Genomic DNA, 17,003 nt, shown 5'->3' with positions numbered 1-17,003 from the left:
CCTCATTAGGCAGCATTTCTTCAATAAGTGGTTCAGGAATCCACACTACCTTGTTTTGTGCCTATACTGTTTTGCTGTTCCCAGCTTGTCTCCTACCAGCCATTCAGAAGGGGAGGAGAGCAGGGAGGATCCTGGCTAGTGCACTTTCCTACTGCTTCCATTCCTTCAATTAGAACTCGATTACTGGCCACACCCAACTTGGAAGGGAGGCTGCGAGATTTAGTCCAGATTTGTACACAAGATAATGTACAAATAGGAATTTGTTTGGTCAGTGATTGCCACACTGTGCCAATCGTAAAATTGTTTTTTCAAATAAAATCTTTGAACATTTAAAAACTTTCTTTTTACTGGTTAAGTGATTGATGTACTATATAGTGATGCATATGGGTTAGGGAGACCAGGTATGGGAGACATTTAGGGGAAGTTCATCTGAATACTGGCTGTAATGAGTTAATCACAGGGCCTTTCTTTTGAAAGTTAAGAGAAATAGTTTTTTATTTGGGAGTGGGGTCATCAGTGTCCACGCTCTTGTGTCTGTACTCATGTCTGTGTGTGAGAAACAGCAGTTTGGGTACGGGGGTTATTAAGATGGTTTTAAGAAACTTCATGATGGGGCTAGCCCTGTGGCCGAGTGGTTAAACTTGTGCACGCCATCTCGGTGGCCCAGGGTTTCACTGGTTTGGATCCTGGGTACAGACCTAGCACCGCTCATTAAGCCATGCTGAGGCAGCGTCCCACATAGCAGAACTAGAAGGACCTACAAATAGAATATACAACTATGCACTGGGAGGTTTTAGGGAGAAGAAAAAGAAAAGAGGAAGATTGACAACAGATGTTAGCTCAGGGCCAATCTTTAAAAAAAAAAAGAAACTTCATGATAAATTAGAACTATAGTTTAAAATAGCTCTTTTTTTTACTGTGTATTGGGAGATGTCTAATTCAACTCATAAGAATTTCATCAAATGTTGTTAAATATGTTTATTTCGCTGAACTTACATGAGCCTAAGGTAAATGGTAAAACAGATTCTTATTAATTTGAATATTGTCTTAATAAACAAATAAAAATTGTTGCCACAAACTGATCCATAAAGGAAAAATAAGAACATGACATACTAATTGAACCATAAGTTGCTTATCACGTTGGAAGAGAAATTAAAATAAGCTTTTGAAAATATATTTAGTCTTATCCATTTTCTTTTCTTTTTGTTTCTTTTGGTGGGGAAGATTGGCCTTGAGCTATGTCTGTTGCCAGTCTTCCTCTTTTTGCTGAGGAAGATTGTCCCTGAGCCAACATCTCTGCCAGTCTCCCTCTATTTTGTATGTGGGATGCTGCCACAGCATGGCTTGATGAGTGGTGTGTAGGTCCACACCTGGGATCCAAACCTGTGAACCCCTAGCCACTAAAGCATAGTGTGTGAACTTAACCACTACACCATCGGGCTGGCCCCAACATCCATTTTCTATGGCAAAATATTTTGTATATTAGTACTCTGAGATCTTCTTTTACTTATCTGCCTAGTTGCTGTGCCAGGGTCAGCACAAGAAATTCTCATTCATATTGTTATCTGGTAAAAAATAGATAAACCGTTTTCTTATCTATGATTTAAGGGAAAACTAGCCAAAGAATCAGGCCACAGTTTTATTGCTGGAGACTGGGCTATCTTGGTGTTAGGGTAAAATAGCACAAAATGTTTGGATGTATAAATAATATCAAACTATGAACTTGGCTTTATATAATAATTAAAACAAGTAGCAAAATTCTAAAAGATCTAAAGTTTGTTAACTGAATAAGGAGCTTAAGTGTGTGTGTATACTTGTCTATGAGTCTGTACATTTTTTTCTTTGTTTATTGAAATGAGTGTTCTTGGTGTGAGGAACTTCTTTAGCTGGTGATCTAGGCAAGCTCAGTTCCAGTAAGAATATGGGCAGCGTTCCTTAAAGGACATTTTTGAGATAAAATTACAGTAGCAAAAGAAGGCATTGTGGTGGTAATACCCTAAATCTACTAAATGGTGAGAATTGAAAATTTTGACATATTACACTGTAAAACTTTCCAGCTCTTGTGGTAGATTCTTATTAAATATATGTTGGATGGTATTGTATTTTCACTTTCCCAAAGCCAACCTTTGAAACAATAAAATAATAAGTATTTTGGTTTTTTTCTCATTCAACACTTTAGTTGTGTTAGCTTTCCATTTTGAAATAATTTGAACTTGTTCTGCCAATATTGCAATCTTTTAGTCCTAATTTTATTGTGAAAATTTCAAACTTAAAAGACATTGAAAGAATTATACAATGAACACATGTATCCTTTGCCTAGACTTGCCATTTTTTAACATTTTGCACACCCCCCCCCCCCCAGTACATTTTTTTGGGGCACCGTTTGAAAGTAGGTTGCAGACATCATGAACCTCACTGCTAAATACTTAAGAAGCACACATCTCCTAAGAATATGTACATTTTTCTAAATAACTATAATAGTGTTTCACCCCTAAAAACATGAACATGGTTCAGTGATATCACTTGCTATATAGTCTGTAATAAAATTTCTCCAGTTGTCCTAAAAATATATTTTTGGCATTTGTCTATTATGTCTTTTTATTGTCCTAATAACTACCAGGGTCTCCCACCCCCAGTTCTTGACTTTTTCTGTTTTTTAATGACGTTGCATTTTTTTCACAAGTGTAGGTCAGTGGCTTATAGAATGTTTCACATTATTGGTGTGTCTGATTGTTTGTTATTAAATTCAGTTAATATGTTTGGCAAGAATATTGCATAGGTAAAGCCAGGTTTTTCTTACTGCATTAAAACAGGAGGCACATAATATCAGGTTGTCCTACTATTGGTTATGCTTGGTTTGATCACTTGGTGAATAAAGTGCTAATCACTGTATGTCTTTAGTGTAAAGATAACTTTTCCCTTTGAAATTAATAGGTAATCCTTGGGGTGATACTTTTAGAGATTGTGAGTATTCTCTTAGCTCACATCTTTCACCCAGTGGTTTTCGCACTCATGATGATCCTTGCATAAGTCAATTTATACATGTGGAGTGGTTGTAAAATGGTAACTTCTAAGTCTATCATTTCTTTCACATTTGTTCATTAGAATTTTACAGCTGTTGTACTCTTGAGCTCTGATAAAAACTAATTTAAATTTTAAATCAGAGCTGTTATGTCAATGTAGGTAGATTGTCCATAACCCCTACTTCCTACCTGCCGGTTTAGATTTGTATTGTTGTATTTAATTCATATTTCCTATGAAGTAGGTGACTAGTGTCCACTTTAGGTTCTAGATTTTCTTGAGAAACTCCCTGCGGTGTTCTTACTAGGATTCTGAGTATTACATCAATAAACTACTTAAGGAATTTTCAGTTCTTCCCCTCTTGCCCATGTATTAGTATTTTATTTTGACAGTTCTCTTAATTATGGTTACTAGATTGAATTATAGAATATGTTCATGAAATAGAGAGGACCCTAACAAGGGAGAGGTATGTGAACTTTGAGAGAGTGGAATAAACTTTTAAATAATTAAACTAAATTGAACAGCTATCTGGAAGTAAAACCAATTTAGTTAAGGATAAATTAATCACTTTCATTATAAGGGGAAAAATGATGTTAAAATAGTTATTGGTTTATAAAGCATTCACTTGAATTATACACTGAATAAATTGAAACTCTATCTGCTTTTACTATACCATGGAGCATGTTTCTAGGTCACTTTTGCTTGAGGCCCATTGGTATTCATTGAAGGAATTCAAGCCAAATATTATATTAGCCTAACTGTAGTTCAGATTGAGGTGGCTTTGAACATTTGCGGCATAAGAAATGTAATGTGTTTGAAGGGGATATTATAAATTACAAAATGAAGTAAATTGCCATGTTACGATGCTCTGTGTATCCGAAGTAGGAAAGTTAAGCCTAGAATAAAGAATGATTATTGTCTTTTTTTAGAATTCACAAATCGTCTATATGTCAAAAATCTAGAGACTGCCTATGTGTTATTAAGGGAGAACTTAGGAATCTGCCAGGTTGTAAAATTAGAATACCTCACATTGTGCCTTTGCCATAGGTGCTCAATAAGCATTTATGGCTTTCATTAATTATGATAGTTAATTTTTCATTTATAAGATAATTTGTAATATCTAAACATGAAACAGTAATGACATTTCTTCATTGTGTTTTAGACTATCCCCATAAATATGGTCCACAGGGGGGCTGTGCAGATCATACAGTATTCGAAAGGATGAGGAAGTACCAGATGACTGGTGTAGAAGAAGTAACACAGGTAAGAATTTTAATACTAGCTTGCATTTAAGAAATGAATGTGAACTTGGGCATGTGTTCCTGCATTATAAATGTATGTTCTAGAATTTCTGTAAGATTTATCCTACTGTGGGGAAATATTTATATATTTTTTTAATGTTCAGAGAGGCCAGGTAACTTGCCTAAAATAAAGATGCGGTGCTGAGATTTGAATACAAATCTGTGTGACTCAAAAACCATTAATTATGTGTCCAAAATATAGGTTTACAAGTGTTATTGTAAAATTTAAAAAACAATCAGTCTGAACTTGTATTTTGTATAAATGTAAGCATTTCTATTAGTATGGAAATTAGAGTGACTAACTTCCCCTGGTTTGCCTGGTACTTCTGCAGTTTAAAACTGCAAGTCATGTGTCCCTAAGCAAGCCAAGGTGGTTAGTTACTCTAATAAAAATCACACTACTTTTGGTATTTTAATTTTAAGATATTTTACTATTTTACTATTGTTCTTTTATTCTTTTTTGACCTCCTTTTTCTTTAATCATAGAACATAGGTCTATGGTTATTCAAAACACAAATTTAAAATGAAGAAAGTTTATTTTTATGATAAATCATTTATCATGTATTTTGGACATCCTTTCTAAAAGTAGTAGGATGGAGTAATGTTTCTTGAGTTTCTTCAGTCACAAATGCAGATTTGTGTGTTTTTTGATGTGCAGCATGGCATAAACGGTTCTATATCAGGTGGATCTTTCAAATATAAGTGAGATTTTATTCTTGCATTCATTCAACAGTTATGTATTGATTTTCTGCTGTATGTCAGAGACTGGTAGGTTCTGGGAATATGTGGAGATTAAGATGAAAACTTGTCCTCAAAAAGTTTATAATTAATTGGAGACACAGAGAAACAATTGAGGATAGTAAGAAATAGAAGAGGGTTAGGCATAGGGTAATACTCTATACATAAGAAGAGTAATTAACCTAGCCTGGGAAGTATTTGAGGAAAATAATCATAAACTAAAAGAATAAGGAGGAGTTAGGTTGGCCATGAATAATTCGTTAGAAAGACAGGAGGAACAGTATATACAAAGGCGAGAGAGAGCAAAGCCATAAACAGTTTTTAACTCCAGGGTGGGTGCAAGACTAGAGACTGGGAGACTAATTAGAAATTGTTGCAGTTATTCAGTTGAGAAGTGGTAATGGCTTGTACTAAGGTATCAACAGTGTGGGTAGAGAGGATGAGACTACATATTGCTAGATATAATAGAGTTTAACAGTAGCTAGATATACCATTAATATACAAAACTAGGTTGTATTTCTTTATGCCCATCAGTGGACTACCAGAAATGTAATGAAAAGAGGAATATCATTTATAAGAGTATCAAGAATATCATGTATCAAAGGATAGATGTAACAAAGAATTATGAGCCCTATATAAGGAAAGTTATAAAACTTTATAAGAAATGTTAAGGAAGATTGATTTTAAATAAATGGAGAGATATACCATGTTAATGGAAAATGATCTCTAATATCATAAAAATATCAGTTTTCCTCATACTGATTTGTAGATTCATTGCAATTTCAATACGAATTACAACAAGGTTATTTACAACACTTGATGGGTCTAAAATGTTATATGGAAAAGTAAAGGCTAAGAAGAAGTAGGGTACATCTAAAGGTGGTGAGCAGGAAAGAGGGATTTACTCTAGGAGATATTAAGACTTACATAGTAATTGAGTGTTTGATATTAGCATAGGGATGAACAAATTGACCAGAGGAATAAAATTGAGGGCTCAGGAACAGATCCAAACATGTATGAAACTTGGTTATGTGGTAGAGTTGGAATCTCAAAATGAGCCCCTTGAATAAATGGAGTCAGAAAAAATATCCATTTGGAAAAAGATGAACTTGGATCTCCATCTCATACTATATTTAAAACAAAACAAAACTTAAGATCGATTAAAGTATTAAATGTCTAAAACGAAAACTTTGAAATTCTTAGTAGAAAGAGTAAGTGGATGTGATGGAGTAAATGGTATACAACTAGCTCTCCTGCAAAAATGACTAAAAAATTGAACAAAATATATGAAACAGTTGTTCTCAAACATTGGACTACAGGCAGTGCAGGACTGAGATCCTTGAGAGAGGAGAAATAAGTGTCTTTGTGATTTCCCTGACTTTTTGACTGGAGGTAAAATTTCAGATATGGCACAAGGAACAGGATCTCAAGAAGAGCAAGAAGTACACAGCAGACTTACTGAGTTGAAGCGACAGGTCAAAGTTCAGGAATGCTGAGGTATCTGGACTTACGGGTGGAGTACCTGAGAGGAAAGAGCTACAATGAGAAAAAACTCCAGATATTTGCACAAGGGTCACCTTAAGTCTTAGCTAAATACTAAGCTGAGCATGCACAGGGTGAAATTCTGTGAGAAAACTACCAGAGGAAGAAAAACTACAGAGAAATTTATGAACTGAACAACTATCAGAAATTGTACTTAGTAGGGATCCCAAGAGTAAAGCCTAGTGTAAAGGCTACTGTAGACCTACTCTAACTAAGCTGGAAAACCAGACTTCAAAAAGATCAAGGTAACTTTCAAGTTAATTAACTGCCTCTCAGAACAAAGCTCAGTAATACTTGTTAAAGGACACAGAAAGCAGATATTCAACAGTGTAACATTAACAGTGCCCAGCATTCAGAAAACATTACTAGATGAGAAGGAATTGAAAAATGTGATCCATGATCAGGAGAAAAATCACCCAGGTAGAAACAGAACCAGAAATTTTAAGCGTTAGTACGCAAGGACTTTAAAACAACTATTATGAATATGTTCAAAGAATTGCAGAAAAACATGAAAACAAAGAGGAGAGAATAGAATTTATAATAAAGAACCAAATGTAACTTACAGAACTGAAAGTTACATTTTCTGAGTTGAAAAATTTAATGGATAGGCTTAAGAGCAAGTTAGTTACTGCAGAAGACAACATGAGTAAACTTGAATAAAGGACAATAAAACAATAGAAGCTATCCAGATCTAAGCACAGAGAGGAAAATAATTGGAGTCCAGTGGGGAGGGGATGCAGGAAAAATATTTGAAAAATTAATGCCTCCAAAATTTTCATATATGAAGAAAAATTTTAATCCATGGTCCAGGAAGCTCAGTGAAATCCAGGCAGGATAAACAAAGAAAACCATACCATGGCATATTATAATCCAATTATTGAAAACTACTTAAAATGAGAAAATCATAAAAGCAGCGGGAGAAAAGAAGACACATTTATTTACAGGGGAACAAATATAAGAATAACTGCTGGGGCTGGCCTGGTGTGTAGTGGTTAAGTTCACGCACTCCCACTTTGGCGGACTGGGGTTCATCCGTTTGGATCCTGGGTGTGGACCTAGCACCACTTGTCAAGCTGTGCTGAGGCGGCATCCCACATAGAAGAACTAGAAGGATCTACAGCTAGGATATACAACTATGTACTGGGGCTTTGGGGAGAAAAATTTTTAAAAAAGAGAAAAAAAAGAATAATTACTGCCTTGTTATCACACAGTGCAAACTGAAGATGTGTAGGATGACATCTTCAAAGTGTTAAAAGAAAAATCGTCAAACTAGGATTCTGTCTTCCGTGAAAATAATTTTCAAAAATGAGGGCAAATTAAAGATCTTTTTTAGACAAACAAAAGCTGAGAGAATATGTCTCTAGCAGATCTACACTGCAAGAATTATTAAAGGAAATTCGTCAGGTAGAAAAAGGATACCAGATGGAAACTCAGATCTATATGAAGAAATGAAGAGCGTAAAATAGTAAATATAGAAGACTTGTTTCTCATTTTAAACATTTCTTTGAGATAATTACTTAATAGCAATGTAAAATTAATTTCTAATATACAAAGAATCAAAATTTATGACAATAGCACAAAAGATCCGAGGAGGAACAATGAAGTATATTCTTGTGAGTTTCTTACAGTATACATGAAGCGATATAATTTTGGCAGGTAGACCTTGCTTTGTAAAAGTTGGATATTGTAAAGCCTAGTGCAAAGCTCCGCAAACTGTGTTTATGTAAAGTTGTATTGGAACACAACCATGCCCATTCATAGGCACATTGTCTATGGCTGTTTTTGCACTACATTGGTAGAATTGAGTAGTTGTAACAGACACACTGTGGCCCGAAATTCTAAATATTTGCTATCAAGCCTTTTAAGAAGATCTTTGCAGAAATGTCTCCTGCCATGGAGCAACAACTGAAAAAAATAAAGTAGGTGTAGTTAACAGGTCAATAAAGGAAATCAAAGGTAAATTAAAATAGTCCAAAAGAAGGTAGAAAAAGGAAAAAAAGGAACAAAGTACAGTTGGGACAGATAGAAAATAAATACCGAGATGGCAAGTTTAAATTTAATCATTTCAATGATTATATTAAATATAGATGGACCAAACATGTTAATTTTAAAGGCTGAGATGGTCAGAATGATTGTAAAAGCAAGATCAAATCCGTCTAAAAGAAATGCAATTTAAATGTAAAGACAGAAGTTTAAGAGGATGGCGAAGCATGTATCATACAAGCACTAATCATAAGAATGTTGTGGTGACCATATTAATATCAAACAATATATTTCTGTTCACGGAATATTACCATAGACAAAGAGGGATATTTCATGATAAAAATGTCACTTTATCAAGGAGAAATAATCCTAAATGTTAATGCAGTTAATAATAGAGTTAGGAAGTCTATTAAGGAAAAATTGACAAAACTGAAAGGAGAAATGGAAAAATCTACATATTATAGCTGGAAGTCACACTCGTTTCTGAGTAGACAAGTTAATAGATTAATAGAGTAAGTAGACAGAAAATCAGTAAAGATATAGGACACTTGAACACCTCTATCGAACAACCAGACCTAATTGACATTTGTAAAAGTCTCCACTCAACAACAGCAGAACACATGTTCTTTTCAAGTGCATGTGGAACATTTGCTAATGTATGCTAGGCCATAAAACAAGTCTCAATAAGTTGAAAAGGGTAGAAATTACAAAGAATAAGTTCTTAAGTCTCAAGGGAATTAAATTAGAAATCAGTAACAAAAAATCTGGAAAATCCCCAAGTATTTTGAAATTAAATTACAACACTTTGAAATACTGCAATTCAAAACCATTTTGAACTTGACGATAACAAAAACACGAAATAGTAAAATCTGTGAGATTCAGCTAAAGCAGTGCTTATAAGAGAATTTAAAGTTTTAAATGATCATATTAGAAAAGAAGAAAGACCTAGAAATCAGTCGTATAAGCATCCATCTTAAAAAGCTAGACAAGAAGTGTAAATTAAACCCTAAGTAAGAAGAAGAAATATAGCAACAGGTAAGAGTAAATATCAATGAAGTAAAAACAAGAGGAGAAAATCAGTAGAAAATATTAATATAATTGATAAACTTCTAGCTAGACTGATCGAGAAATAAAGGAAAAACACAAATTAACAATATCAGAAATAAAAGAGGGCTATTACTACAGAAAGTGGTTTAAGTGCTTATTTTGAACACACCGAGCCAACAAGTTTGTCAGCCAATATAGGGGACAAATTCCTTTAAAAACACAAATTAAGAAAAACAAAAATAGAATGGTGTGTGTGTGTGTGTGTCTGACTGGAGAAAATTCAATTGATACTTAATAATTTTCCACCAAGGAAATCTTCAAGCCCAGATATAGTTTTAGTGTTGAATTCTAAATATTTAAGAAAGAAATAGTACCAGTCTTACAGAACGTCCTGAAGAAAATAGAAGAGACAACTTCTTAACACATTTTATCAGGTTAACATTACCTTGGTACCCACACCAGACAAAGACATTACAAGAAAACTAAACTACTGGCCAGTATCCCTCATGAATATAGATGCAAAATTTCTTAAACAAAATATTAGCAATTCACACTCAGCAATATATAAAATAAGATACATAATGGTCAAATGCCAGAAATGTAAGACTCATTAACATTAGAAAAATCAATCAATATAATCCTCCATATTGATATAAGAGGAAACTCCTATGATGAACCTCAATAGATTAGTAAAAAGGCATTTGTCAAGTTTCAACACCCAACACTTGGCAAACTGAAAATAGAAGGAAACTTCCTCAGACTGATAAGGCCTTCTACAAAAACTTACAGCTAACGTCATAGTTAACAGTGAAAGACTAAATTCTTTTCTACTGAGACCAGGAACAAACAAGGATGCCATTTTCACTTTTGTTCAGCACTGTACTCAAAGTCTAGTCAGCATAATAAGGCACGAAAAAGAAATGAAAGACATATAGATTATAAAGGAAATAGTTAAACTGTGTTTATTTGTAGTGACACGAGAGTATGCTTGGAAAATCCTAAGGAATCTAGGAAAAGTTACAAAGTTAATAGATAAAGTTACCAAGGACATAGGATACAAAGTCAGCATGCAAAAATCAAATTGTATTCTATATACTAGTGTTGAACATTTAGAAAATGAAATTAAAAAAAAATCATCTAAAAATAACATCAAGAATATACAATACTTAGAATAAATTTAACAAAATATGTATAAGACATATACATGAAAGCTATAAAACATTGTGAAGAAAACTTTAAGTATCTAAATAAATGGAGAAATAGGAGAAATTTACTCTGTTCATTGTTTGGAAGACCCAATGTTAATATGTCACTTCTCCCTAAATTGTTTTGTAGATTTAGTGCAATCTCTGTGAAAAATCCCAGTGAAGATTTATCTAGTAATTGGCAGACTGATTCTAAAAGTTGTAACTGAAATATAAAGGACCTAGGATAGCCAAAATAATTTTCAAAAAAGAACAAAGCTAGAGGATTGAAACTACCTGATTTTAAGACTTCTTATAAAGCTACAGCAAGCAAGATAGTGTTGACCTAAGGATGGACATATAGATCAATGGAATAGAATAGAAAGTCCATATGCACAGTTGATTTTTGCAAAAGTCCCAAGATAATTTAAAGGAGGAAAGAGCAGTCTGACAAATGTTACTGGAACAGTTGGATATCCATATGAAAAAAAAATTGAAGCTCAACTTACACACTTATACTTTATACAAAAATTAACTCAAAATGGATAATAAATCTACATGCTTTTAAAGCTAAAACTTAGATTTCTAGAAAAAAAGTAGGAGAAATTTTTGTGACTTTGGGATAGCACCACTGTCTTAGGACACAAAAATACCCTACAAGGAAATTTATAAACTGGACTTTGTTGAAATTAAAAACTTCTCAAAAAACAGTTATGAAAATGTAAAAAGAAGCCATAGACTGTGAGAAAATGTCAGCAATACATCTATCTGACAAAAGGCTTCTCCAGAATATACAAAGAACTCTTATAACTCAATTTTTTAAGAAATGCACAAACCTCATTTAAAAAATGGGGAGCTGGCCAGGTGGTGTAGTGGTTAAGTTTGCATGTTCTGCTTTGGTGGCCCAGCATTCACAAGTTTTGATCCTGGGCGTGGACCTACACATTGCTCATCAAGCCATGCTGTGGCAGTGTCCCAAATACGAAATAGAGGAAGATTGGCACAGATGTTAGCTCAGGGCCAATCTTCCTCACCACACACACACACACAAAAGGACAAAGCACTTGAAAAGATACTTGACAAAAGAAGATATTTAAAAGCATTTTGGGGGCCAGCCCGGTGGCCTAGCAGTTAAGTGCGCATGTTCTGCTTCAGTGGCCCGGGGTTCGCTGCTTTGGAAACCAGGTGCAGACATGGCACTGCTTGGCAAGTCATGCTGTGGCAGGCGTCCCACAAATAAAGTAGAGGAAGATGGGCACGGATGTTAGCTCAGGGCTAGTCTTCTTCAGCAAAAAGAGGAGGATTGTCGGCAGACGTTACCTCAGGGCTAATCTTCCTCAAAAAAAAGCAAAAGCATTTTGGATTTTGAGGGGTCCAGCCTGGTAGCTTAGTAGTTAAGTTTGTACACTCTGCCTCAGTGGCCCATAGTTGGTGGGTTCAGATCCTGGGCACGGACCTATGTACTGCTTGTCAAGCCATGCTGTGGCAGTGTCCCACATACAAAATAGAAGAAGAATTGTCACAGATATTAGCTCAGGGACAATCTTCCTCACACACACACAAAAATAGAAATATTTTGGATTTTGAGGTAGAAAACACTTTGAATAAGGCATAAAATCTTTGACTATAAAAAACATTGATATGTTTCGCTATATGAAAATTAAGAATAAAAGACACCTTTAAGTGAAGACAGTTATAAACTTTTGAGACAATATTCACAGTACATAAAATTGGCAAAGAATTGTTTTCAAGAAATAGAGAAGTAGTTCTTCTCCTGTTTAGAATAACTAATAAAAATCAGCCTGGCCTCAAAATATAAATATTTAAAAAATATATATGTTTATATTTATTTGTGTGTCTACATGTGTGTGCTTGTGCGTATTTGAAGGCATTGGAGGGATAACAAAGCTGTGAGGAAGTGTGGGGCCAGTTCTTAGGAAAAAAGAGGACACCTAGAAAGATGAGCCTGGCATTTGGGGCTACCTCTTCTTCAGCTGTATCTTGTAGGACCCAAGGAGGTAGCTGAGAGAGACTGAGAAGATGAGTAGATTTCCTCAGGTTATACTCTTTAGGGTCTTCACAGTGTGGCTTTAGGTTGAGACCTTGAAGGGCTGCTACTCCCTAGGAGTAAGGGTGAATCAGAGAAGTGTCCTACCTCCCCTTCAGGGACTAAAGTTTTATATCACGTTTTCTTAATCTCTGATTGGATTAAGGTAGTCCATGATTACTAGGTCACCAAGCCTGACTGCTTGCCAGAAACAAAAATAAATCTTCTCTTGAGAAAGATATCATCACCTGAAGCTTCAAATTGTATCTATGGCTTTCCACATACATTTTCTGACACTCAGTTCAAAATAATCAGCATATGAACAAACAAGACAACATGATGGTAGAAGAGGAAAAAACTTAATTAGCAAACATCAATGATACAAGAATAAATGACACGGAGTATACACCCTCAAAGAGCTTACGGTCTAGCTGGGGTGTGAGACATGTAAATAACCTAAAGGTATCTGAATAATGAAATGATCAGACGCAGACGCAGATACAGACTTTAATATGTTCAGGGATAGGCATACCTTGTTTATTGCACTTTACTTTGTTGTGCTTCATAGATACTGCATTTTTTTTTTACAAGACCCTCTGCCAGCAGAAAGATTATGATTTGCTGATGGTTAGAATTTTTTAGTAATAAAGTATTTTTAAATTTTAGATATAATGCTATTGCATACTTAATAGACTATAGTATAGTATAAACGTAACTTTTATATGCACTGGGAAACCAAAAAATTGGTGTGACTCGTTTCATTGTGATATTTGCTTTATTGTGGTGGTCTGGAACTGAATCCATAGTATCTCTGAGGTATGCCTGTACATAAAGATGAAGTTTAAAATTTCAACAGAAAATTGAAAATAAACAAAAGAACCTAATGGAAATCCCAGAGTTGAAAAATACAACAATAGAAATTAAGAATTTGGTGGATTTAGATCTAGATGGTACGTCATAAGAAAATGGAAAGAACCACTATGAGAAAAAAAGATAGAAAATACAGAAAAGAGTATAAGTGATACATTAAAAAGGTCTAACATGTGTATAATTGATATCTCACAAGGAGAAAAAATAAGAGTAAGATAGGGACAGATAATGGCTGAGAATTTTCCAAATATGACAGAGGATATCAAACAACAAATTCAGTAAGCCCTGCAATTAGAGCAGGATCAATGCTTTACAATGAAAATAACACCCTAGCACATTATTAGAAAAGTTTAAAAAGAAAAAGATATGCTCTTAAAAGCAACCAATAAAAAAAATCCAGTCACCTTCAAAGAAGCAACAATGAAAATGACAGCTCATTTCTCATTGGAAACAGTTGAAACCAGAAGACAATGGAATGTGCTGAAACAGCGTAACTGCCATCCTAGAATGATGTACTCAGTGAAAATAGATAAAAGTAAAATGAAGACAGTAACTAAGAGAACAGTCAAACATGGAGTTGTCAAGGGAGAAGGAAAGTATAAAATGTGAGTGTAAATTTGGAATTGTGGCTTACATTCTAATTAATTTAATTTGAATTCTCTATTACTGTGTCATCAAAATTCACTTAAAATGGTGCTTTTAGATGTCAACAAATGTTTAAGTGCTTGGATTCAAGAGCAGTGGTAATTCTTTAAACAAATACTTATTGAATGTCTACTGTTTGCCTGCTAAGTCTGTTAGGTGGTAGCAATATAGTGAGAAGCAAATGCAAAGGTAGTATTTCTTTTGTGGAACTCATATTCTAGTGGTTGAAGTAATGATGGTGGGCTGGGGACAGAAATTAAGCAAATAACCACACAATAAACTGAAAGTTGCACCGTATAAGGGACATGCATACATGGTTCTGTGAGGTAGAATGGATGAATTGACCTTCACTAAGTCTGAAGGAAGAAGTTAACTAGATGAGGAGAGGCAGCATTAGCATGTGCAAAGACTGGCAGGAGACAGACGGTGTGTTGGAGGATTGGAGAGAAGGGCTGTGTAGCTATAGCACAGAGAGCTAGAGTTGTGTTATGTAGTAGCATCTATCTGAAGCGATATAGAGTGGGAAGAAACTGGACAGGTAAGTAGAGTCTGCAATGCTATTTGGTAGCGCATATAAAGGATTTAGGGCATTATCCTTATAGCAATAGAAGTCACTAAAATATATTTTGCAGGTGGGTAGTGCTTTCAAATTTGCATTTTGAAAAGTTACAGTATACAGAATAGATTGAAGGCCAGTAGTGGATATGGATAGATTACATCACTCTTATTGTAGGATGCTGGGTAATAAGTGATGGTAGCTTGGGCTAATGTGATGGAGCCAGACATAACGGGCAGATTTCCTAGGTATGTAGGAGACAAATTTGACAGGGCTGGGTGATAGATTGGGTATTAGAGGTAAGATAGAAGATATCAAAGTTTTATAAACTACTATAAGACTTTTATATTTAAATGATTACATATTAGACAGTATGTTTTGAAAATTTTTAAAGGTGAAAGAATTGCATGAATAAATAATATGTATACAGTAGAATGTTATGAGACAAAGTGATGTTCATGAAGAATTTTTAATGGCTTGGGGAAACACCTATGGTGTTATATAATAAAGCAGAATATAAAATTGTTTAAGATGTGTATTCTTAACTATATAAAGTTATAATGGCAAAGCATGCTAATGATCAGAAATGACTCTCTTTTTGACATAGACACCTCAAGGAGGACATGCTGTTAATGGTCCAGAACTCCTGAGGAAAAAACGTACAACTTCAGCTGAAAAAAATACTTGTCAGCTTTATATTCAGACTGATCATCTGTTCTTTAAATATTATGGAACACGAGAAGCTGTGATTGCCCAGGTATTTATAATTTTGCTACTATTTTTGGAGTTCTCATAGTGTTTCATTGTACCTATATTTTCCTCTAAAAATTAAAGTTAGTGCATATCTCATTTTGGAAAAATAGAGTATGTATTTTCAATTGTGATATTATAAAATATGTACAATTGGTACACAGATAACTGAAAGACCAGTTAGGATATTTTAGTGTCATTCAAAAGAGAGGTCTAAGAAAATGACTGCATGAAGGAGATGATGACACTGGAGCTTAGCTTTGAAAAGAGGGCCAAATTTTCCTTTGTGGTCTTAAAGGAGGGAAGGATAGAGGAATCCTTCCAACAAGAAGTATTTAATTTCTACTCTGTATTCCCATTGTACTTAGCACTTTGTAAGTTACATTATTATTTGCATTTTTGTCTTTTCATCCCTTACTGAAGTATAAATTTTTTTGGAGATACCCTTCAAATTGTCCTGCATGTTGAACGTACTGAGAGTTTGATGAGTGCATTTTGAGTCTGAGAAGATGGCAGTGCCCCTAGTATAAGTGGTGAACTCATTTTGGTGATGCTGATGAGCTTAATTTTAGACATGTTTAAAAGTTACATGGTCATTCCCTTAGGATAATGAAAATGTAGAACTGGAACGAGAGGTTAGCCTTGAGCTTTCTACATCAAATTTAAGGGTACAAACGAGATCATTAAAATAAGAGGAGAGAATGAAAGGGAGAGAATGAAATCAAAAGGGAAGAAATTGAAACATAATATCTGTGTATAATGAATCAGATGAGGAAGAGAAGCTATGGGCTAAAACATACTAGTTAAAGAGGTAGAAGATTAAATAGGATTAGCCAAGGAAGAAACTAAGTTTCAAAACAAAATGCATAGCTAATAGTGTCATATTGCAGAGATACCAAAGAGAATGACTACCATGTATAAGTTAACTCGATGGGAGGAATCTTCTCACAGTGTGTACGTATATTAAATCATCATGATGTACACTTTAAATATCTTAAAATTTTGCCTATTACGCCTCAGTAATGCTGAAAAAAAGAATGACTACAAAAGGTAGTTGATTTTTAGTTACTAGAAGATTATTCATGAGCTTTAAGCAAGCTTCTCAATAGAGTTGTACCGGGGAAAACACTGAATAGTAAGGAATGGATTGGCAGAAGCAGTGAGGGTTTCAAGAAATGTGAAAAATAGAAAAAAATAGGGTGGCTTAGAAATAATATGGACTGTTTGGGGGCGAAGGGGGGATAGAGAATACATGAGAAGTTGGTAGGGAGAGGAAAATGATCCAGGAGAGAAGAAATGTAAAATATAAGAGAAAGAAA

General features: G+C 34.5%; 1 protein-coding gene across 2 annotated transcripts in view; it reads left to right on the top strand.

The window, feature by feature from the left end:
- Positions 1-17,003, top strand: part of ADAM10 (ADAM metallopeptidase domain 10) — a 115,602-nt gene that overhangs the window by 58,583 nt on the left and 40,016 nt on the right. For both annotated transcript variants that reach the window (XM_046653804.1, XM_046653806.1), the window contains exons 5-6: positions 4,184-4,284; positions 15,542-15,691. In XM_046653804.1, the coding sequence (XP_046509760.1) occupies positions 4,184-4,284; positions 15,542-15,691 (251 nt within the window). The remainder of the gene's footprint in view (positions 1-4,183; positions 4,285-15,541; positions 15,692-17,003) is intronic.

This window comes from Equus quagga, chromosome 2 (genome assembly GCF_021613505.1).
Source record: "Equus quagga isolate Etosha38 chromosome 2, UCLA_HA_Equagga_1.0, whole genome shotgun sequence".
In the NCBI taxonomy this organism is placed as follows: domain Eukaryota; kingdom Metazoa; phylum Chordata; class Mammalia; order Perissodactyla; family Equidae; genus Equus; species Equus quagga.
This window is presented reverse-complemented; position numbering and strand designations above follow the sequence as displayed.